Here is a 22,488-nt window from a genome sequence, read left to right as displayed (position 1 = left end):
TTCTTTTTATTTATCTCTAATTTTTTTCTTAATTTCTCAAAAAACTAAAAATATAGCTCACTATTCAATGCAGTTGTTGACAGAACAAGTCAAAAAGTAAAAAAAATTGCATCCAAAATGTAGGACGAGTTATCCACTCCAACATGAAAACAGTGGATTTGATCATTAAGGATCAAGAGAACTTTTAACTAATTTGGGGGGGGGGAGTAAGTTATCTTATACATAGAAAGTTAAAAAGTGTGGTAAATCTTAACTGACCACATATTCTAATTTAGCCACAGATTATCAATTTCTAAAAAAATATATAACACCATAAAAGCATTTCAGCCAGCCCTGGTGGTCTAAGAGGTTAAGATTCGGTGTTCTCATTGCCTCTGCCTGGGCTCATTTCCAGTGAGGGAACCACACCACTTGTTCATCAGCCATCACATTGTGATGGCTGCGTGTTGCTGTGACGCTGAAAGCTCTGCCACCGGTATTTCAAATACCAGTAAGGTCATCCACGGTGGACAGGTTTCAGTGGAGCTTCTAGACTAAGACAGACTAGGAAGAAGGACCTGGCCACCCACTTCTGAAATAATTGGCCATTAAAACCCTAGGAACAGGAGCAGAGCACTGTCTGGTATAGCACTGGAAAGTGAGAGGACGGCATAAAAAGACCGGGCAGGGTTCTGCCTGCTGTACACAGGGTCGCTGGAATCAATGGCACTAACAACAACAAAAAAAATGCACTTCAAATTAAAACTATGCCAGACAAAACTTAATTTATATTTGACAGTATAATATCAGAGACACTTTTAAATCTTGGCAGACTATCATCAGTTAACAGTGTCACTGTGGTACAGATATAAAGAAGTTTAGCATAAGAAACTAACAGAGGGGCCCACCTGGTGGCACAGCAGTAAGTTCGCACATTCTGCTTTGGCAGCCTGGGATTTGGCAGTTCAGATCCTGGGTGCAGACCTATGCACTGGTTGTCGAGCCATGCTGTGGCAGGCATTCCATGTATAAAGTTGAGGAAGATGGGCATGGATGTTAGCTCAGGGCCAATCTTCCTCAGCAAAAAGAGGAGGATTGGTGGCAGATGTTAGCTCAAGGGCTAATCATCTTCTTCTTCAAAAAAAAATCCACTAACACAATATGAGATAAACTTTAGGTTAAGTACCCAGTTACCTTAAAGGAGACATACAGATCTTTCAAACATACACATGTTAGAAATACATTCTAACAACTGTCAATTCCAAGACAATTTTCCTTAGAGATGAAATTCAGAAGGCAGCAGTAAAAGCAGAGATATTAGAAGGCGGCAAATAAAGAGAATCAAGAGAGGCAGCACTAACAAAAATAGTCAGGTACTGACTTTTTTACTGACATCATTAGAACTCCCAAACTATTGAGAACTAGTATATTCAGCATATCACCTTATATTTTCACCTTGGTATTATATTAGTCTTCTGCAATAAAATATTTAAAAGATGTAGTTTTTCCAAACTGCTGGTCTGTAAACTATTTCTGATCAAAATTTAAAACTCTGTCAAAACATGTCTATGACATGATTCCATATCAGAGCTAGGATCTAACAGTGGTTTCCAGTTGTTGCTGCCAGATTTTTGTTTCAGTATTCACCCAGGGAGCTGATGAAGGACTTGAGAAAAACTCAAGTATTTCCACAAGAAGCAGGTAAGAAAGACAATCCTTTTCCTCACACTTGACTCCTACTTTTGACAATTCTGGAAAAATGTTGGCAAGTGCACTCACCAGTCTATGCCAACTTTCCCTGACCCTGTGTGGGTAGGTGGTGCCATTACAAAAAAATAGGTAGGACTTTGGAGATGTGATGTGTTTTCCATATTTGAACATCAGAAGTATCAATCATGTAAACAGTAGACCTCATAACTCTAAAATTGTTCTTTTGAAAAAGTTAACAGCAAAAAGCTTTTAAAAGTTAAATCCAACCTTCTTTTCAGTAATTTTACTTGATACAATTGATACTCCCTCTTGAAGTTCTCATTTGCTTTATTTTTGCAGCATCACTTCCTCTAATTCCTCTCCTACTTTTCTCTAGCCACGTCCCAGTCTTCTTTACTAACTCCTCCTCCTCTCTCCACTCCTTAAACACTGGTATTCCCAGGGTTTTGTCACTGGCCTTCTTCTTACTCTACATGTTCTCCCTCAGGGACAAGCTCCTTCAGATCTATGACTTTGTCCAATAATTATAATCAGATAATTTCAAATTTGCATCTCCCACCTCAGAGCTCTATCTCTAGCTAGAAACTCCTATGAGCCACTTATCCAATTACTGAAAATATCCTACATGGCTATTCCATCAAACTCAACATGAACTGAAATAAAGTTGGTCTTCCCTGTTGACCTGCTGCTCTTCTCTGTGCAAGTGACAAAGTCCTACTCATTCTTCACGTTCAATGCAAATGCTAGCGCACAACCTGGAAACCTATGAATCACCTTGTATTTCTTTCTCTCCCCTAATTTTCCACATGCAATATTCACTAAATCATATGAACTGCACCTCTTTTCTGTCTTCACTTTTTACTTCCACTGCTACAGCCATAATGAAACATGGGCTCTTAACTGATGGCTTTCACAGGAAAAACAAACAAAAACCTAAGTATTATTATAATTTCTTAAATGAATAAAAAAATTTTGAGAAAGACATAATGCCTAGAAAAAGACAATATTTTAAATTGAATAAATTGAGCTTCTTGACTTTTACTCCACCATGGATGGGTGAAAACTTCATAATGGACTGATACTAGTTCAAGGAAGAAAAGCCTCCTTTGTCTCCCAGTCTCGTACATGGCTTCCTTCTATCCATCCTCTACACAAGGGGTCAGCAAATGATGGCCCACAGGCCAAATCCAACCTGCCATCTGGTTTTGTAAATCGTGTTATTGGGGCACAGGCAGGCCTATGTGCTTACGAATTGTCTAGGACTGCTTTCATACTACAGTGGCAGGGTTAAGTAGAAAGGAGAGAGACCACATAGCCTAAAATACTTCCTATCTGGTCTTTTCCAGAAAAAGCCTGCTGATCTCTGCTTCATCCCATAAGCAGTGTCCTAATATCAAATCTAATCTCATTACTCTTCTGCTCAAAATTCTCCAATGACTCCCTGCTGCAAATCTGGCTGGCTCTCTACCCAACAGCCATTCCTTATTCTTCATTCGTGCTGGAGAACCACAACTTTTATTTGTATATTTATTGTCCCAATACACAAAGAAAGAGGCCTCTGCCCAGCTGCAAAAAGAGATGATTAATCTAAGCTAACAACAGTAATTACATTTCCTATACTAGTTACTGGTTTAGAATGAGCAAGTGATGCAGTCCAGCCAATAAAATGCTGGGGAAGTCTACTGCAAGCTTCTGAGTTTTCTTCCTATTTAAAAGAATCACGTAAAGCAGCTCTCCCAGTCTTTGGATATTATCATATGAAAATACGGTGCTCGGGGCTGTTGCTAATTAGCAGATGAGGAAAGAAAATACAAACAAAAGAATGCCAAAGCTGAGAGAGGGACAAAAACTGGGATTCTGATGACACCACTGAACCACCAAAGCAACCCTGGTTCCTATTATGTTAGCCACTGTTAGTTAGGTCACCTATTATTCGTAGCTAAAAGCATTCTAACTGATAAATTTCCCAAGGTCTACAGGATAAGATCCACTCCACTCCTTTCTACAGTACTAAAAAGGCTTTCATAAGCTTGCACCTCATTCCCAACCACTCCTATAGCACACTTTTTGCACCAGCAAAATTGAACTGCTCATTAATCCTGCAAAGTTCACTCACCTCTCTTAGCCTTTTCATTGCTGTTCCTTCTGCTAAACATGTAATCTGGATAGGTTCCTCCTGCTAAACATCGCCCTGCTGCCTCTTCCTGGCAATTAAATCCTACTCACTTTTTAGAAACTCTAATTCCTCAGCATGGAATTAAAGTGTCTGGCACATATTAATCACCAAGAAAAAAATAATAAATAATGACAACTATAAGATCCTAGTGGGCTCTGGCACATAGTAAGCATTGAATAAAGTAAATAATAAAAGTGACAAGAACTATGATAAGCTTCTAGAGGAGAATTTAGACAGAAATTAAGCAGGGACAATTCTATTCTAGAATGAGCGCCTTAAAGACCAAACTGTATTGCATCTATTCCATCTTTGTGTCCCGTAACTTGCAAAACCAAGTTCTACAGAAGGTCTTGGATAAAGGCCTACAAAGTTCAAGGTGTCCTCATACAGTTCAGTGTGCCAGGCACTAGGTGCCACATCCAGGGAGCACACAGCATTTCTGTTATTGTGAAACATTTTTGTACTTTTATTATAATTTGTTGAGTCCAGAGTTGGGCTATTTGAATATTTATTACAATAATCTTTTGACCACAGCAATAGAACATCTTATTCTAACAAAATAATAGTGTCATGACAATTATCCAACAAACGGAAGAAAACATCTTGTTCTAATAAAGTCAACACATTTCATTCTGTTTTGACTTATGAAGAATGAAGTTGATAACAGAGAGACCTTGTTGGTATAACACTATGTAAAATAACCTCTCCTCCTCAACAAGGCATTGCTTTTCTGTCCTATGAGTAGGTATCTTTAAAAGAAATTCTCTTATTGGTATTGCTGCACACTGGCTAAGTTTTGTGGTTCTTATTGTTTGCCATTTATTGATAGTACCAAGAAGGTATGGTTGAGTTCCCGGTTTTAAAGATAGCTATTTTTTTAGTGAGATAAATCACCATATAATTAATAATCATTTACTAAATGTAATCTATTTGTCATAAAAATTTAAGATCAATTTTTATAACCAGTTCAATTTGCTATTATGTGATAATAGAGAAAACACACATCATACTAGAAATTTTTTTATTTAGACAAAGTTATCATATAAGATTTTAGGAGCCATAATTAAATAAATGAATTTCTTTTCAGACAACACTGTCTCAGATTTTAAATTACCTACAATTAACTTCTTAAATAATTCTGAATACTAGACTATTAAGAAAGAAATCAAGAAAAAATACACATGCAATTTACACACTGGATTTTTCCATTGCTCTTTCAGTATCAAAACTTCTTTACTCTTCCTTTCTTTACCTATGGTAGAACCACCAAGAGTAATTCACTATCAGAAATCTTACCTGGATTGCTATTTTGTGAACAAGTTTTAGGTCTCTTTTCTTCTTTATGTTCAGAAATTAGTTGGCGATTGCTATGTGTAAAAAAATGTGATAAATAATATTACTATTTTAATACTGATAAGAAAAACATTCACCAAATATATTAAAATCTTAGAGTATCTCAGAAAATATCAGAGCTAATATCAAAATTTAATTATCCCATATAGTTCAAATTTGTAAGTTCTATAAACTTTTTATTTAGCACATAATTAAAGAGGAAAAAAAAAGTAAAGTGAAGCAGTCATGAATTGAGGGAAGTATAGCTTAGTAAAGTAACTAGAGTTAGCCTGACATAAGGGAAACTGTCTTGAATGCAGAAGAAATTCTAGCCCCATAACCAACAGCTATTTGTTCCCGGACAAATTTTCTTTCTTTTCCTGTTCCTGTTGCTTTTCTTTGGCTCAAAGTCTTCTCTACAAAGCAGGGCTCTTATTGCCTTATTTCACAAGGTCATTAGGAGCATTTGAGGAGATACTATACTTCCCTCCAAAAAATGCTCACAGCAATAGTGAACCAATGGGTTCTTGAAATTTATTGTTGGAACTATGTTGGAATTCCAAATAAAACCCAATGTGTGTTTTTTCATATGTTCTAACATTCAAATGCTGCAGTTTTCAGAAGATGTTATTAATTGGTTATTAGCTATTCTTTCTCTGTGGTTTGTAATTCAGGGCATCTCAGCTATTATATAACTTGTAACTAAATTTACTTATAAATATATGACCTCGTGAAATTACATAACATAATTGTCCTATGCTTCTACAGTTCATCACACCAAGGGCAGAAAACTCATGGAAGTCAAGACCTGGCTTGGACTACAACTACTCCTCCTCTCTCTACTCAAACTCTGAAGCGGCAGATCTTTGTTAGAATGATGCTTAATCTCCATGTTCATCTCCAACTGACTTGGAAGACATAACCCGACTTTTATCTTTTTTTTTCTTCTTCTTCTTTCCCGCCACCCAGTACATATTCTGTAGGTCCTACTGGTTGTGCTATGTGGGACGCTGCCTCAGCATGGCCTGATGAGCAGTGCCATGTCCGCGTATAGGATCTGAACCGGCAAAACCCTGGGCCACCAAAGCAGAGCATGCTAAGTTAACCACTCGGCCACGGGGCAAGCCCCTATAACTGTACTTTTACACATGGATACTGATGAGTCATGGATGGGTCTTAGCTCTCCCAATGCCAACTAACCTACTTTAGATTCTGAGATTTCTGTTGACTGGCTTCCTTGTGAGGCAGAATCTGAAAATATTTTCAAACTTGAGGTAGATATAAGTCACTTGGGAGAGTTTCATTATTATGGAAAACAGATCACTTGATGGGCCAATCTTAATTATGGGATCTCAGGCAAGTTGGTACCCGCTACTCTGGGAAGGATGATAGGGGACCTTCCACAACCTAAGAAAAGGTGCTCCTCAGGAGATAAAGCAGCCTTGGCGTTCAGATCTGGTAACAAAGGAGAAAGGAAAGTCTGATCTCTTCCTGCAGCATCATTTGAACTTCTCTGACAGCTTAGAATGGGCCCAACTAACAACTGCTAGCAGAAAAGTCAAACAAGAGCCTCCAAGGGTAACTCATCCTGAAGTTCTGGCCTAAGATGTGGGCTGGACATAGGGTTTTTGAGTGTGGTGGGAAGGATAAGTGTAGCTAAAGCAAGGAGGCCCAGCTGCCAGGACGGGGTGTGGGGGTGTGGAACAGTGCCTGAGCATACAAGAATATGCCCTTTAACTTAAAAAAAAGTCTAAATCTGGATCACCATGAATACAGGGGGATCTCCATCAGCAAAGGCACCCTAGGAGCAAAGGTCAATCATGACCAGACTACAGGACCAGTTTCAATAGCAAGCCGGCAGCAATAGAATCAATGGAAACAGGAGAATGATTAGAATGTCCTCTTTTCCCTCCATCTGACTTATGACAGAGGATTGTCCTTCTCAGACTTAAGGAACCCTTTAGGTTCCTGGAAAATTCAAGGAAGAGTACAGGAGATAGCCCCTGGGAAAAAGTACAGGATTTTCTACAAAACTGAATATTTTAAGACCCAAATAACAAGTTAGAAAAATCACAGACACGACACAATTGTACTTCATGCATGGGGGTTATACTTGGAATGAAATGAATTAACATTAGGATCCCTAAGGATTGAAGTCTGCAAAGTCCTGAGAGATAAAGAATCCTGCGCCCATTGCTACTTCTAACTAGTCTAGCCTTTTGCTTGGTTTCTGGCTGATAACGTGGACTAATTCACTGCCATTCCAACAATGCCTGAACCAAACTATGAAATCATACCTGCTACATAAGAAGTAACAGTTAAATTATCTTAACCCCAGTTTAGTGATAACTAGCATTTGAATGTAAACACTTACATAGCAAAACCACTAACAAGAGCATATTCTTCTGCAGTCCATCCATAGATATCTTGAGAAAAGACATCAATACCTTGCTGAAGAAGAAGCCTGACTATATTTGTTGATTCATAATTTACAGCAAGCATGAGGGCTGTTCTAAAATAACAGAGAGATAACTTCACCCTTAGGAATTTTAATTAAGTTATTTAAGCAGCTAATTTGATAGACTACCAAGTTAATATCTTGCCTGTCTGTGCAGAATTGACCATTTACATGCTCAAGTGTTCATCTTTGTAAATTACCTACAAGGCTAAAATGAAGAGACAAAAAGGAAGCCTCTTATTCCACTTGGATATTACGTAATAGAAGCTGCTAATTTAAAGTCCTTTGATGGACAAGAAACTATGCAGAGGTCACTTATCTGAAACAGGTGATGATTTAAATGAATAATTCCCCATTTCTTCCTTAGTGTGACATATATATTATACCTCAAAGTCAGCTACAGGTCAGGTAAGTAAAAGCTATTTGCAGGCTTAAAGCAATAATACTAATGGTAATAATAATAGTCATGGTTGCAGTTAACGATGCTGGTAAGCATGTGCTAGGCACTAAATTAAATGCTGTATATATCATCTTACACACAATCACTCTTGAAAGATAGACTATTATCCTCCTTTTCATATCAGGAAGCATTTGGTGATGATGAATAGAGTTCCCAAGGTCCCTACTTACATCTAGCAAGTAGGAAAGCTAGGAATTAAACCCAGTCTTAGGTGAATCTCAAGCCCATCTCTTTTCTCTTTATCACCCACCTGTGACTTGTCTTCATTAGAGGAAAAGTTTATTCAGTTAAAGCTATCTTTCTTCCTCCTACCCATACCAACTAAAAATAAAAATATCAAAATATACTAGAAATGAAAAAGGATAAAAACTGATGAGCCCATAGTATCTGGTAATGGCAATTAATAGTCACTTAGGAATAACCTAACAACATCAACAGTCTTCAAAGAAAGAAATTTAAAGCAAAGAGTCATCCAAAAGACAAAATCAATTTCTACTTATGTTTAACATGCATCTTTTAAGGAAAAATATATATGAAGTAGAGGTTAAAAAATACTATAAAAGGGTTAAGAACTTCAATATTGCGTCATAAAGTAAACTAAAAGTTAGTCTATATTTTATAAAACAAATATGAAACCCCTTTAGGTAATAAAAAATCATACGACCAAAAAATCAGATTGCAAACGACATCAGCCAGTATTATAAAGGAACATGAATCCTGCTAAATACTGTTCATGTTACCCAGTCAGAATAATTGCTTTTCTACACAACTGATGATGTGTTGATATTTTTCACTACATAAGTTAATCCTCTTATGAATTCAACCTTTCTGACTTGAGTGATTGTTACCACTTTAGAACAATACTAAGGTTTAAAAAAAAAAAGAACTACTGTACCTTTTCATCTTATCGACTGCATGTATATTTGCTTCTTGCTTTACTAAAAATTCCACCATTTGCTGTTTATTTTCACTTACTGCAAGTAAAAGTGGTGTGAGGTCATCCTGTAAAACAGCAGAAACAATTTATAATTTACAAAATTATGTATTTCTAAAGTGCATTTGAAAACTGATAAAAGGTCCTCTGGACTTAAACATCTATCGAAGAAAGCAAATACAAAGCAGTCCCTGCCCCTCCCCCGCTGTGCTCCCCTGCGGCTCCTTCTCTTTAAGATGCCCTCCTCCGCCTCTTCCCCAGACTGACTGCAAAGTCATTCTCCCAAACCCACTGCCAACATTTGCTGGTTCCAAGAGTCTTCGCTTCCATCACAGTGTTTATCACGCACACTGTAGTTATTTCATTGCTCACCATCTAAACCAAGAGGTTCCTGAGCGCAGGGGCTATTCTTTCCCTATCTACAAACTCTAAAACAGCAGTAAATGCTTTAAGGAATTTTTGTCAATTAATAACCTAAATGATGGTCTCTGGAGTAGTGTTTCCTAAATTATATTCACAGAATATGTACTTCCCAGAAGTACTGTGCCCGAACAGAAAGATTCTATGATCATCTATGTTGGAGAAATATTACAAAGCTGCATTATATGTCTAGTACTAAAGAAATCTCTCTAAATTTGCTTAATCCCCATGTGACAATACTTTTTTGAGGCAAACACTAACATCTGAGAAACTAGTCTCAGGGATACAGCTCTGAGAGCTTTCCAGTAAAGGTGAAGGATTTCTCCAGGTGGTACAGACTTGCTTGATTCTCTCCTATCAATGGTATCAGGATCCCAGATGCCAACAGCAGGCACTCCTGCTCCACATGCGTCCCTAAGGAAATGAGCGCTGAACTAAAAGAGACGGGCTTATGACCTTTGACTGCTTATACTAAACAGTCCATGGGTTTTCTCTTATTATAAGATGAGAGGTATTTATCTTAACTGTTAGAAAGTTTAATATGAAATTTTATTCTCAATTATAATGATAATCCTGGGGCCCTAATGTATATCTGCTTTTTTAAATCTGTTTTTATTCTGGTTTCCATTTTAATCGTTACCCAAAATTATTTTATATTTTTGGCAAAATATAAATCAGAAATAAAAATGGCTTATCAATAAAAATTCTAATAACTGATCTATACGGATTATTTTTAGCATAATGAAAGCTACTAAGTCACTTGCATTTTTCAGGAACAATGCTGAGAAGACATAATATTGTCTGCAATACACATAACCTATGCAGCTCTAACCATGATTAACCTCACAAGGCTTACAGACATTCCAATGGGAATACAATTATTTATAGTCCATATAAAGATAAAGCTTTGTAAAAAACCATCATAAATTCTAATTTGGAAAATGAATCCCATTCTTAAGAGATTAACATAAAATAAGGGAAAAAAACCCTATAATTTTAACTGCCTCAAAAATCTTGAAATCTTTATTAAAAAAACACAGGACATGGAAACTCAAATGCTTACAGAGGCAGAGCAGGTGACCCAGTCCATAAAGAGCCTAAGCAGGGACGGCAGCAAACTGGAGACCAAGTGCGTCAGATGAGAGGGGGAGCCACTGCACGGCACCCCAAACAGTAGTGTGGGCTCACAGGGCACCAGATGCGGTTCTTGAAGAGAAGCTTGAAATCCAGATTTCCGCATGAGTCTCCTCAATTGTAAATGTTGACTCAATTTATGCAGGCAAACTAAACATATCCAAGGCCACATTTACTCTACAGCCCACTTGTGTTTTTATATTTGCTGTTTCCAAATGGTTGTGTATAAAGTAAATATTTCTAGGTAAACATCTTGGATTCTTTAATTTGTTTTACAAAAAAATTGGGCCCCAACATGTAATAAAAATTGCTATTAAGACTCATAACATCCCCTTTGAGAATTTTTCCAAGACTTATTACAACTATGATCTATTTGTATTTAATTCTCTCAGATTGTTAATCAAATGGATAATTAGTTATAGGACTGCTAAAACTAAATTATGAAAAAAATTCCCATCTGGACTGTTATCACTTCATGGTTTGTGATGTTTAAAACTGCCACCCTGATTACGGCAGGGCTCCATGAATGTGAGAGACATACCAAGACAGTCTGTCACGCAGCTTCAGCTGAAAAGAAGGCGCATGATTTACTATTTCTGCGATCAGGAAAACCCTGCTCGTAATAAACATCTGTTGACCTCATGATCTGACTGATAACAAAAGATGCAAAATACTTAAAGGGTAGAACTCTACTTATTAAGATGACTCATAAACAAATTTCCAAAGACTCTCCAAGTGCCGGTGAGTGACTGACGGGATGGAAGGAAAAAGGGCTTATTCTCGAAGCCAAGAGATGTCACCAATAATACTCCTTTTAACTTCTCAATCACAGAGGTAGAAACAAATGAAAGTCAGGCTAATATTGTTGGAAAGGAGAGAACTGAAGGAAACAGCACCCATCAAACTCCAACTCTTCTAGAGATTTCCTAAATTTTTGAGATCTGTGAATTTACACATTATACTTAGCCATTCAGTAGTTCTTAACCAAGAGCTGTATCAGACTCTCACGAGAATACTTCTAAATATAAGTGTTCAGGCCTTGTTAGATTTACTCAATCAGAAAACCAGGGGAGAGCCTCGCCTGTAAATGTTCTTGAACTTCCCCAGGTGGGTGTGATTCACCAGCACAATTCTAGCTGAGAACTTGTGAACAAGACAATCACCAGTCTCATCTCTCACCTAGGTGCCCAATTCCCTCTATCATTTGAGAATTTGGCCAAAACAAGAAAAGCGTTAAGAGAGAAGAATCACTTACCCAAACTGTGTTTAACCTTCCTGAGTAGGGCTGGAACAGGGACTAGTAAACTCAAAATGCAACTTGATTTCACCATTTATAAACTCCTTACTTCCCAGCAAGACATTCTAGATTTGAGAGCAGAGTTTAGACTCTTATCTCAGTGGCTGTTTCTGCCAGAATCGGGTAAGAGGTCAGTTAATTATCTGCTCCTCCCTCATGTTTCCCACTTCCTCACCCGCATCCATTGCCAACCTGGTTTCCTCGGAGTCCTCCTAAAACTGATCTCAAGGCAAGGTTCCAGCGCCCCTCTTTCTTTCCCAAACTAAGAATTATTATCCCCGAAAATTGAAGAGCACTTTGCCTAAACACATGAACTGAAGAAAACTAACAAAAACAAAAAACCTCTTATTGTTGTTTCCCCCATTTGCCAGATCTCCGAATTGGCCTGCAGGTTTCTGACGGCTCTCCCTTTCCCCTCTTCCCTTCTCAGGCCTTGGTCAGAGATGAATGACTTCTATAGAAATCACTTTTTTTTGATAGAACTTGTCAACAGCAGCAAGATTTCTATTATATTGAAAAATGTATTTGTTTCGTTTGAGTTTAAAAGCCTATTTTCCTGTTTTTTTTGATTGCCTCAAGTTAGAATTTTTTTTTTAAAGAGCGGCACCTGAGCTAACATCAGTTGCCAATCTTCTTTTTTTTTTTTCCTCCTTCTCCCCAAAGCCCCCCAGGACACAGTTGTATATTCTAGTTGTAGGCCCTTCTGGTTGTGCTGTGTGGGATGCCGCCTCAGCATGGCTTGATGAGCAGTGCCATGCTGGCACCCAGGATTAGAACCCGTGAAACCCTGGGCCGCTGAAGTGGTGCATGTGGACTTAACCACTAGACCATGGGGCCGGCACCCACAAAAGCCTATTTTTAAGGCAAATTTTGCTTTCCTGTGTTGTTTTACACTAATTACGGAAACAATTGTGTGGGGAAATATATTCTGAAAAAAAATTTTGCCTTTAACAAATTCAGTGTTTTCACAAATATTTGCCATAATTGCATAAAGGAAAGCCGTACCCTTTAATGATTCTTTAGAAGTATCATTTTTTAAAGTGAAATCTTAGACAACTAAGTTATTTCAAAGTATTTTCATTCATGGAATGCTTGTGCTTCCAAATATGTAAAACTGACCCTACCTATGTCAACCGAGAGTGTTCCTGTTGGGGCTGCAGTGGTGGCAGGTAATGTACGCCCAGAAGAAAAAGCGGGCAGACCAGCTTTGCCATCACCTGCTCCCCATGTACTGCTACAACCCCACTACGGAGCTACATGAGGCTGAACAGGAGCTACTCTCTGACCTGGGAGGCACCAAGGTGGCACATGGCTGGCAGGGCGGCTACCAGCACAAGCAGATGCTCTTACTGGATGTCAAGACAAGACCTGACCCTGATCTTTAGAACCTTGGGGTCCTGGAGTGCCCAGGGCCTGTGTCCTGCTGCTGCCACCTCCCACTTGCACTCACCCAGCTCCCACTGCTGGCTGCTGGGTCTCCATTCCTCCTTTCACTCATCCCCAGCAGGAGCCATTTCCTAAGCCCCTGCATAGCAGCCAGCCTCCAGCATCACGTCACTCCCCTAGGCCTTCCTTCACTCCCTTGTGAGCTCTCAGCCTACCACCACTCCCAGGCACTAACGGGAAGTTGTTCCTTCTGCAGCGGAAGGGTGGCTGGGAGACAAAGCTTTGCCCTTTCCGTGGGCACCACCTTTCTCTGGCCCTCCAGCTTTGGAGTTGTTTCCACTGTGACAGGGCCTAATGTATAGTACTCAGGATATATATTGTAAATAAAATGTTTTGTGGCTAAAAAAGAAAAAAACTGTGTATTTCAAATGTTTTATAAATAAAGTTGGTTGATCTCTACCTTGTTTCTTGCTTCGATATTTGCGTTGTATGAAAGCAGCTTTGCTGCTATTGACAGATTCTCACCACGAGCAGCATAGTGGAGGGCAGTATTGCCACCGACGTCTGTAACATCTGGATCGGCACCATGTTCTAGCAGAATAGTTGCACATTCCTCTTGCTGGCATTGTATAGCCTGTTGGTATTATGCCAAGAAATAAACTGTAAATTCTAGGAATTCCGAATAAACATTCCACAGGTTTAACCAATTAGTTCTATTTAAATGAGATAAATTCATTTTTACTCTAAGTAATTAAATCAACTCTGTCGCATCCTGACATAGTTGGCTACTACATACCTTCATCAGAGCTGTTCTGTTTTCGCTGTCACAGAGGTTAAGCTGGCATTTTCTCTCTACTAGGAGAGTTACCACTTCTGGATGGCCATTGGCACAGGCCAAATGCAGAGCAGTCCTATGAAAGTGAGAGGACTTTTCAGGCGCACTATCTCAAAACATACAAGTAGTCACGTAATTGTAAACATTAAATAGCCTGTTATTCAAAGCCTTTAAAACAAATATTTAGTTTTCTTCTGGAGAAAGTACAATACAGTCGGCCCTGTGTGCATGAGTTCCATCCACATCTGTGGATTCAATCAACTGCAGATGGAAAGGCCTACGATGGTTGTGTCTGTACAGAACACGCAGACTTTTTTTCTTGGCATTATTTCCTAAAGAATACAGTATAACAACTATTTACATAGCACTTACATTATATTAGGTATTATAAGTAATCTAGAGATGGTTTAAATTATATGGGAGGATGTGCATAGGTTATATGCAAATAACTACAGCATTTTACATTAGGGACTTGACCATGTGTGGATTTTGGTATCTGCAGGGGTCCTGGAACCAATCCCTCTGTGGATACCAAGAGATGACTATATTTATTAGGTCTTATTACTCACCACATTAATGGCAGAGCAGCCTATCTGAATAGAAAGAGCATGACCTTTGGATTCAGCTCACCTTGGGTTTGAATCCTACTTTAACTGTGTCACTTATTAGCTATCGCTTAGCCTTCCTATGCCTCAATTTCCTCATCAATAAAATGGGGAGAAAAATAGCACTTATCTCACAGGACACTGTTGTGATGCTTAAATGAGAATCTATGCAAAGTGTTTAGAACAGTTCCTAACACAATAACAGCTCAACAACTGTTAGATACTATTATTGTAATTATTACTATTACTACTACTCTACAAAGACAATTTCAATTAAGTAAAATGATACAATCATATGTACTTTGCAGATATGTTTTAAGGATTAGAGAGAACACTGTATCTCAATGATTCTAAGATGCTCATTTTCTCACATTTTAACATCTCTGACACTGGAATGCAACTTATTATTCATAATGTCATACAACTACAATGGACAGCCTTTTAAAAAATTTCTCATGGGTACATAAAATAGTAGGGTATCATACAATCCACAGCATCTTATGTTAGTGAAATACGGTCTATACAACATGTCTACTGCAGTTCTAGTCATATGGTTGGCATTTAAATAAATTTTAGTTGTTAAAAGTATTATGGGGAAAAAAGACTAACATAAAACAAAAAAAGAATTTTTAAAAAAGTAATTCTTAATTCTCAAGAAACTTTAAGTCAAAGGAAATTCAGGATTCAAGTGACTATGGATGGCTCGTTTTATTCAATATTTAGATTTATGGATTGTATGAAACTCAGATATTTCCAATGATTAATATTAATATTCAATACTATTATAAACTTTCAAAAAGGCAAGTAAAGGTTATCTTTTACAATTTCCTTCCTTCGGAGATGCTTTTGTTTGAAAGAAGAGAGGGAAAGCATCAACTGAGATTAGGTCCTAATACTTCCATTTTAAATTTCTCTATTTGCTCAGAATGGGCAGCATTAAGTTTTTAAGGATGAAAGGGTCCTGAGAGCAGAGAATATGCCCACTATATAACAGGTATTCAGGGTATGTATGATTGTATGATGAATAAATGGATTGAAGAATGGACAAACACAGTTGGAGGACTTAATTTTTTGTGTGTGTGTGAGGAAGATTGGCCTTGAGCTAACGTATGTTGCCAATCTTCCTCTTTTTGCTTGAGGAAGATTGTCACTGAGCTAACATCTGTGCCAGCCTTTCCTCTATTTTATGTGGGATGCTGCCACAGCATGGCCTGACAAGGGATGCTAGGTCTGTGCCCAGGATCCAAACCTGTGAACCCTGGGCCGCCGAAGCAGAGTGCGTGAACTTAACACACTGTATGTTATATACCTCAATTTCCTAAAGATAGTTCAGTATAAACAGAATTGATGGATAAAGGGAATACATATTTTTAAAATGTGGTACTTATTATCACATTGCCTATTAAAAAGTCAAAAGCAATTTAAAGTTTAACTTAAACTCATCCTGACAAATTTGTGGATGGAAAACAATATTTCATTCTTCTTTTAACTTAAATTCCTTTTCTTTCCAGGGACACTAAATATTTTTTCCTCATGCCCACCAGTCACTTGTAGATATGCAGAAAAGGACTTTGCCCAATTTCAAATTAAAGTTTTTTTCCCTTCATTTCAAAGAATTCTCTGTTAATGAAGATATATTTTTTATCTGATATAAATATGCTGTAAATATTTTGCAAGTACATTGTCTTTTAATAGTATTATTTTGATATACAGAGGGTTTTAATTCTTTATGCTGCTAAGTCAAACTTAAGAACTCTTGCTTTTGAAGTCATTCTCAGAAGGTCTTTGACAACATAAAAATGTATAAATAGGCATTTGTGTTTTCTTCTAGTATTTTTCTCACTTTGTATATTTAAAATTTTTAATCTGTGTTCTATCTGGAACTTATTTTTGTGAGATAAAAATCTAGCTAATCTTCTCCAAAGAGTTAGCAGGTATTTCTCCACCATTTGTGAATAACTCATCCTTTCGTACGAATACAAAACATCACCAGTATCAAATTCTAAAGTCTTACAAATACGTATTTGGGTTTTTGGGCATGTTCTATTTATTTATCTTTCTTTTCAGCTGTTATTAAATAATTTGTGGCATATTTGGATATCTAGAAGGGTAAATCTCATCTACTATACCAAAATTTTCTTACTTTCATCACAATAAAAGGTAGCATGTGTAACTCAAAACTTATAAAACCATGATATTTTTATTTCGTCTATGTAAAATTGATAAATATCAGAGAAGCAGAGATTTTGAGGAAATGAGGCCTCCTACTCAGGAACACAGGCATCTTTCCACTTCAAAGTTTCCTTCTAAGGTCCTTCAGTAAAGAACATATATACAGAGGTGTACACTGAAATAAAATGAACATTGGACTTTACCAGAAGAATTTTTAGCCCAGAAGTTGCTCTATTACAGGAATTACTGGATCCCACATGTTACATAACATTCTGGTTTAACATTTTGGTATAAAAATGTGTACGTTAAAAATAAAGTGCTGTATATACTTAATTGTCTATTATTATTGACTTTTAGTTAAATCACTTTGCAATTGTCAGTGAAGTGCTCTATAAGGGGAATTGTGAGTGGGTCCGAAACCGGCTCAAGTGTGTGTTCCCGCTGCTCATAAAGTCGGCCTGGGCGCTAGACCCCGGGAACGTTTCCAGGCCCAGGTGCTGCGGGGCCTCGGGAGGGAAGAAGCCGAGCGACCCCGGCGACAGGCGGGCTGGGCTCCCCCAGGCTGCGCCCGGGAAGGTGCGCGCTTCTCCCAGGTCCGCGCGCCTCCTCCAGGCCGGCCCCGGCCACCGCCTCCCAGTCCCTATTACCTGTTCAACTTGTCTCTGTCATTCAAGCCACTTTTGCCAAGCAACAGAATCTGCTGCACTTTCGCTACGTTGCCCACGCTGGCAGCTTTGTGGATCTTTCCGAGATCTTCGTCTCGGATGTGGTACCCGGGCCGTGAGTTGACTCCATCGCTACTCTCACGACCGAAGCCCGCGCTGTCCCTCCTCCGGCCGGAGGAGGCCCGGGGGGACTCGCCCTTTTTACTCCGAAAGCCAAAAATCTTCTTCATCGCGGACCCTACGGGCTTCAGAGCCATCTCGCCTCCCCCTCCGCTTTTCGCTGCATCCTGAGCCCAACACCAGTTCTATAGATAAGCTGGCCGGGTCCCGCCACAACATCCCAGCCACCAAACTCTGCGGTTTAGAATCTCTCAGCATAGGCCAACTGTAGCCCAGCAACTGCCGCTAAACACAAGCGCGCATGTGCGCCTCCGAAGATGCCGTCACTGCGCGTGCGCACAGAGACCCAGTTGGGGGGGCCAAGGGTGCCCAGAGCGCATGTGCATGGCCCAGGCGGCTCAAATCTCGGCGATCCCTTGTTGGCCGCGCCGTTCGCTTGCAGTCTTCGGTGTGCGTCGGCTCAGTGTTTCCGGACGTCTGCAAAAGTTAGATGTTCCCAGTGGAAAAGCAATCTTTGCATATAACTGGGACTAGAGTAGCTTGGAAAGTCAGGATGCCGAAGGACTCGTCCGGCAGAAAACTCCCATAAAAATACTCTCTCTGAATCTCCTTACCCCTCAGTTTGTTCCCCTTCCACATCTCTCTGGGCCCCAGCCAGTTCCATGGAGTTTGGCACATGCAACAACAGAAAGCTGCTTTCATGGTTTCAGAGACTGTGGCCATGTGTGTCAAGTGCAGACTGAAGGGGAGAAACCAGTGCGCATTCTCCGGATGAAATGAAACGCGTTTCCATATGCCTCTCAACCCTCCCCTTTGGCCCACCCTTACCTTTACGTCTTCTTTACTTTTGTTTTGGGGTTTTTTTGGCCTTCATTTCCCCCCAATTAAATCTTTAATCAATCCGAGATTTCTTCTGGAGCATGGTGTGATGTTGAAGAGCTTTCTAACAAAATGACTAATGTCCCAATCCATCTTTTCTCACCTAGTTTAAAATACCGCTTTACCTTACATTAAATCCTCAGGTATGTTTTTTCTCTTCTGGGTTTTCCATTCTGTTCCATTGAATGGTCTGCTTTTTCTTGCATCCCTAATCTATCATTTTAACTTCTTTTTATGTCTCTTATTAGCTTTTGGCAGTTCTTTTCATTTACGTAAAGCCTACACACATAGTTTGTAGTGATTATTGCTTTGATATCTGTGTATTCATTTGACAACCAGAGTGAAGGATTTTTTTAAACTGTAATGTTGTAACAGGAGAAAAAGTTGACAGTTTCTGGCAGATACTGGTGTAAAGCAGATGGTAAGCATTGTACCAGAAAGATGTAATACTGAAGAATGATGTGATGCAGGTGAATAAGTTAAGTAAAATGCACACAGATGGGCTATTTTTATTGAAGGGTAAGATAGATGATTGCTAAAATTTAAAAAAAACTATAATATGGCTATTTTTCTTCAAATCCTATTAGCTAAATTTTTCAGTAAGTAGCTACTAACAGGGACATCTAACTTTTTTGTTTTCTCTGAATATTTTCTCTGTTCCTTTCCTGTATCTATTCAAATCTACTTCCCACTCTTATCAGACTGACCTTGTGTAATCTTATCACCTTCATTGTCATGAAGCCTCTGCACCCTACACTTGTCCCATATTCCTTAAGATCTTTCAGACTTAAAATCTAAATAATCATTTCCTCTTGTTTCCATCTTCCTCTGTATGCAACTAGTGTGTTTCCATTCCACCATTTCTTAGGAAGACAAAATATGTTGACTCCACACTCCATACAAACTGGTATACATAGGTGAGTGTATATGGAAACTCCTTTTAATGTAATACTTGATCCAGTAATTCCAGCTGGACTATACCTGGTATTGTGGGTGAAGCAGACAGGAGCAGCAGGCACAAAACACAGCTAATACAAAATCAGCTAACCCAAAACTCACCAGGTTCCTATCACATTTGTTAATGATTTCAAGAATTAACCAAAATAAAAAGTAACAGAAATCACTGTTGCATAAGTTGCACCAGCAAAATTTCAAAGTTTGGCAGCCATATTTTACTGCAAGACAAATCCATAGACATTAAGTACTTATTCCTCAGAGGCCATTAACGCCATTTTGTTCTTTGTAGATTGAATGGTTTGATAAATTATTTGGAAATAACACCTCAGAAGCCGAGTGTCTGGACTTTCAGCAGAAATTGCTGCTGGAATGCATCTGCAGAGCTCTGGCGAACACTGGGGGCCCTGTGAGGAGGTGGCTGGTTCCAGGATGGGCGTCTTCATCGGGGGAAGAGCAATGAACAACAACAACAACAACACCATTCTTCAGGCCTCTCCAGCTGGGCTGGGCCAAATGGTTTGGGTGTGAATGTTTCAACTATGATCACCAAGCATTTACCCCTTACAGTCGCCCAGCTAGAAAATTATCTTTCATCTCCTGTTTGTCTCCTCAGTATTCCCCGGGGTGACTTATAAGAACGATAAAGGATGTAGCGACATTTGGAGAGAAGACTCTGACATTCCCTGATGCAACCGGGAATGAGGGTCAAAGCCATTACCAGGCTGTGGGGAGGCAGGAACCGCACCAGGACTCCAGGTACGTTGTAGTGCTTTGGTTGACGCTAGTGTTTTTGTGTGGACCAGAGGTACTCAAGGAGGACACGTTAGGCCAGCTCTGAACTTCTGTGCTCCTTGGTCAGGTGCTGTCTGGATCCCCAAAGAGTTTCTTACAAGCAATTGAACCCTAAGATTTCCCATTCCCAGACTTCCGTGGAACCTAATTTCAGATCCAAAGCACAAGCCTTCTAGAAAGTTGTTGCTTAGAATGTCCATGCCTTTCTAAGGCCCCAGTAATGCCCTGGTCAGCTCTTCTGCTCCCTCATGTAATGGTTATGCTAATGAAGTTAATAATGTATGAGAGTAATATTTGTTGTATGATGAAAAACAACTAAGATATGGATGCCTCAGCAAATCCCTTAGCTAAGGTTCTCCAGTCCCAGTTCAAGGCTGTCGTAAATGTTCTCTCCTTTTAAGAGTTACCACGAAACTCGTCAAACACTTTTCCATAGCTGGTTCATTTCTGTTTGGGATGTGTCTTCCCATGCATTCCACTGTGTCTGCTGAGGAAAGTTAAGACTCTGTTGTAATCAAACCGTGAGGAGACTATGAGGGTCCACGTGTGTTAAGGCTGATCTGCCAGTGTCTACCTGACCTGGGAAAACGGCATCAAGGGGGCCACAAAGTTAAAATAGAAAATGTACTGAAAACCTTATTGTGGCATCTGGGAGTCAGCGAGGAAAAACAGACATGACATTCCATGTTCAGGGAGGGAGGCAGGTTTTATATTTATGCCACATTAAGGTGAGCACAGAGGGCCTGTCGAATCAGGTAGAGGAGCACGGCAAGTCAGGGAAAGATGCACAGGAAGAAGTGATACCAAAGCCGAAACTGAAGGAATGAATAGGAGTTAGCCAGTGAGAGGGGAGGAGATGGAAAGAAGCACATTCCAGAAAGAAGGGATAATGTATCAGTGAGGGTCCAATCAGGAGAGAAAGCACTCAGCAATTTGAACAGCGAGAGTTTAATATCAAGAATTACTAACTCTAACAGTAGATCAACTATAGAGGTGAAAAGAGAAATCACGAGAATACCCTCCAGTGGGACAATAGCCAAGGAAGGAGCAACTTAAATGGGTGGCCCCCAAGGCTGGGATTAGAGCTCAGTGGAGAAGGTGTGGGTGCAGTTCACTGAGTTGCCTCCAACAGGCCAGAGCTGGTTCCCAGTCACGGAGCAAGCAGGAAATGCCCTGCGGGAGTGCAGGGAGCCCACTTAGCAGCAGAGCAGCCCAAGGCCTGGGCTGGCGTATCCATGTCCAGAAGGAGGCAGCACACACCTTCGGGATACAGCAGAGTCAAGGCTGAGGGCTGGGCACACAGAGGGAGGAGGTGCCAGGAGCTGCCTCCCAGGGGCATGGTGTCCATGTTAGGAGGGCCACTGGCTGGGGTTGGTCTGCATGCTCTGGGAGAGCACAGCTAGAGCAGAGCACTTCGGGTGTTGGTGCAGAAGGAACAAGCAGCAGCAAAAAGCAGCACACCAGAACCTGGGCCAGGGCCACTCCTCAGTCTCCAGGAAGGCACAAGCAACCCACTGGGACACACATGAGTTGAGGTGGGCAGTCTGAGGAAGTCCGACATTCAGGAGTCAAACTTCTCTGCCATCCATTGGGCTCAACCACACCTCCTTCAACAAGGTTTGAACCCCCCTCCCGAGTTTGCCCTTTTGTAGGTACTCCCCTTCAGCCCTAGGGCACCCTTCAGAGTTCTCTTTCCATCTTAACAATTGTTCTCCTATCATAGCTTAATAATCCTTTATATTAAACTTCCACTGTTTAAATTACCATGTGCTACCTGTCTTCTGATTGGACCCACGCGGATACAGAAGCCGCAGAGGTGCACTGTTCAGATCTGTCATCAAGAGAACATAACGTGGAAGCACAGCTGAACTGTAGCCACCAGCTGCTCCATTTTTTGTCCACCGCAAGGCTCCCACTGAGGCCTTGTGTCTGCCGTGCTGTGTCGAGCCAATGACTCAGCACAGAAGGGATACCAAGGCCAAGTCATTTCTGTCCGCATAGGACTCCTCTACAGGCAACCTCTGGAGGGAGGCTCACCATCACAACCCCAAGGGCCTACGCTGTGATTTCCCTGCTGGGGCTTGCCCTGAGAGCCACGCTACAACTTTTCCCCACCACTGATGCCACTAACCCCATGGGGTCTACCAGACTCTGTGACCAAAGCAGGAGGGCTGCTT

General features: G+C 40.0%; 1 protein-coding gene across 11 annotated transcripts in view; it reads right to left on the bottom strand.

Annotated features, from left to right (window-relative positions):
• The window catches only part of ANKRD26 (ankyrin repeat domain containing 26), an 87,799-nt gene extending 69,885 nt beyond the window's left edge, over positions 1–17,914 (bottom strand). For 6 of the 11 annotated variants that reach the window (XM_046679357.1, XM_046679355.1, XM_046679356.1 and 3 more), the window contains exons 1-6: positions 17,546–17,914; positions 14,083–14,197; positions 13,747–13,920; positions 9,011–9,117; positions 7,572–7,709; positions 5,162–5,232 (exon numbers count right to left, since the gene is read on the bottom strand). In XM_046679357.1, the coding sequence (XP_046535313.1) occupies positions 5,162–5,232; positions 7,572–7,709; positions 9,011–9,117; positions 13,747–13,920; positions 14,083–14,197; positions 17,546–17,820 (880 nt within the window). In that variant the 5' untranslated portion in view covers positions 17,821–17,914. Of the gene's footprint in view, positions 1–5,161; positions 5,233–7,571; positions 7,710–9,010; positions 9,118–13,746; positions 13,921–14,082; positions 14,198–17,545 lie in introns of those variants that run through there. The other 5 variants (XM_046679359.1, XM_046679364.1, XM_046679365.1 and 2 more) reach the window with 3 other exon arrangements.
• Between the last annotated feature and the right edge of the window lie 4,574 nt (positions 17,915–22,488).

Source organism: Equus quagga, chromosome 12 (genome assembly GCF_021613505.1).
Source record: "Equus quagga isolate Etosha38 chromosome 12, UCLA_HA_Equagga_1.0, whole genome shotgun sequence".
Lineage (NCBI taxonomy): Eukaryota > Metazoa > Chordata > Mammalia > Perissodactyla > Equidae > Equus > Equus quagga.
The sequence above is the reverse complement of the archived record's forward strand: the minus strand, read 5'-3'. Positions and strand labels throughout refer to the sequence as shown.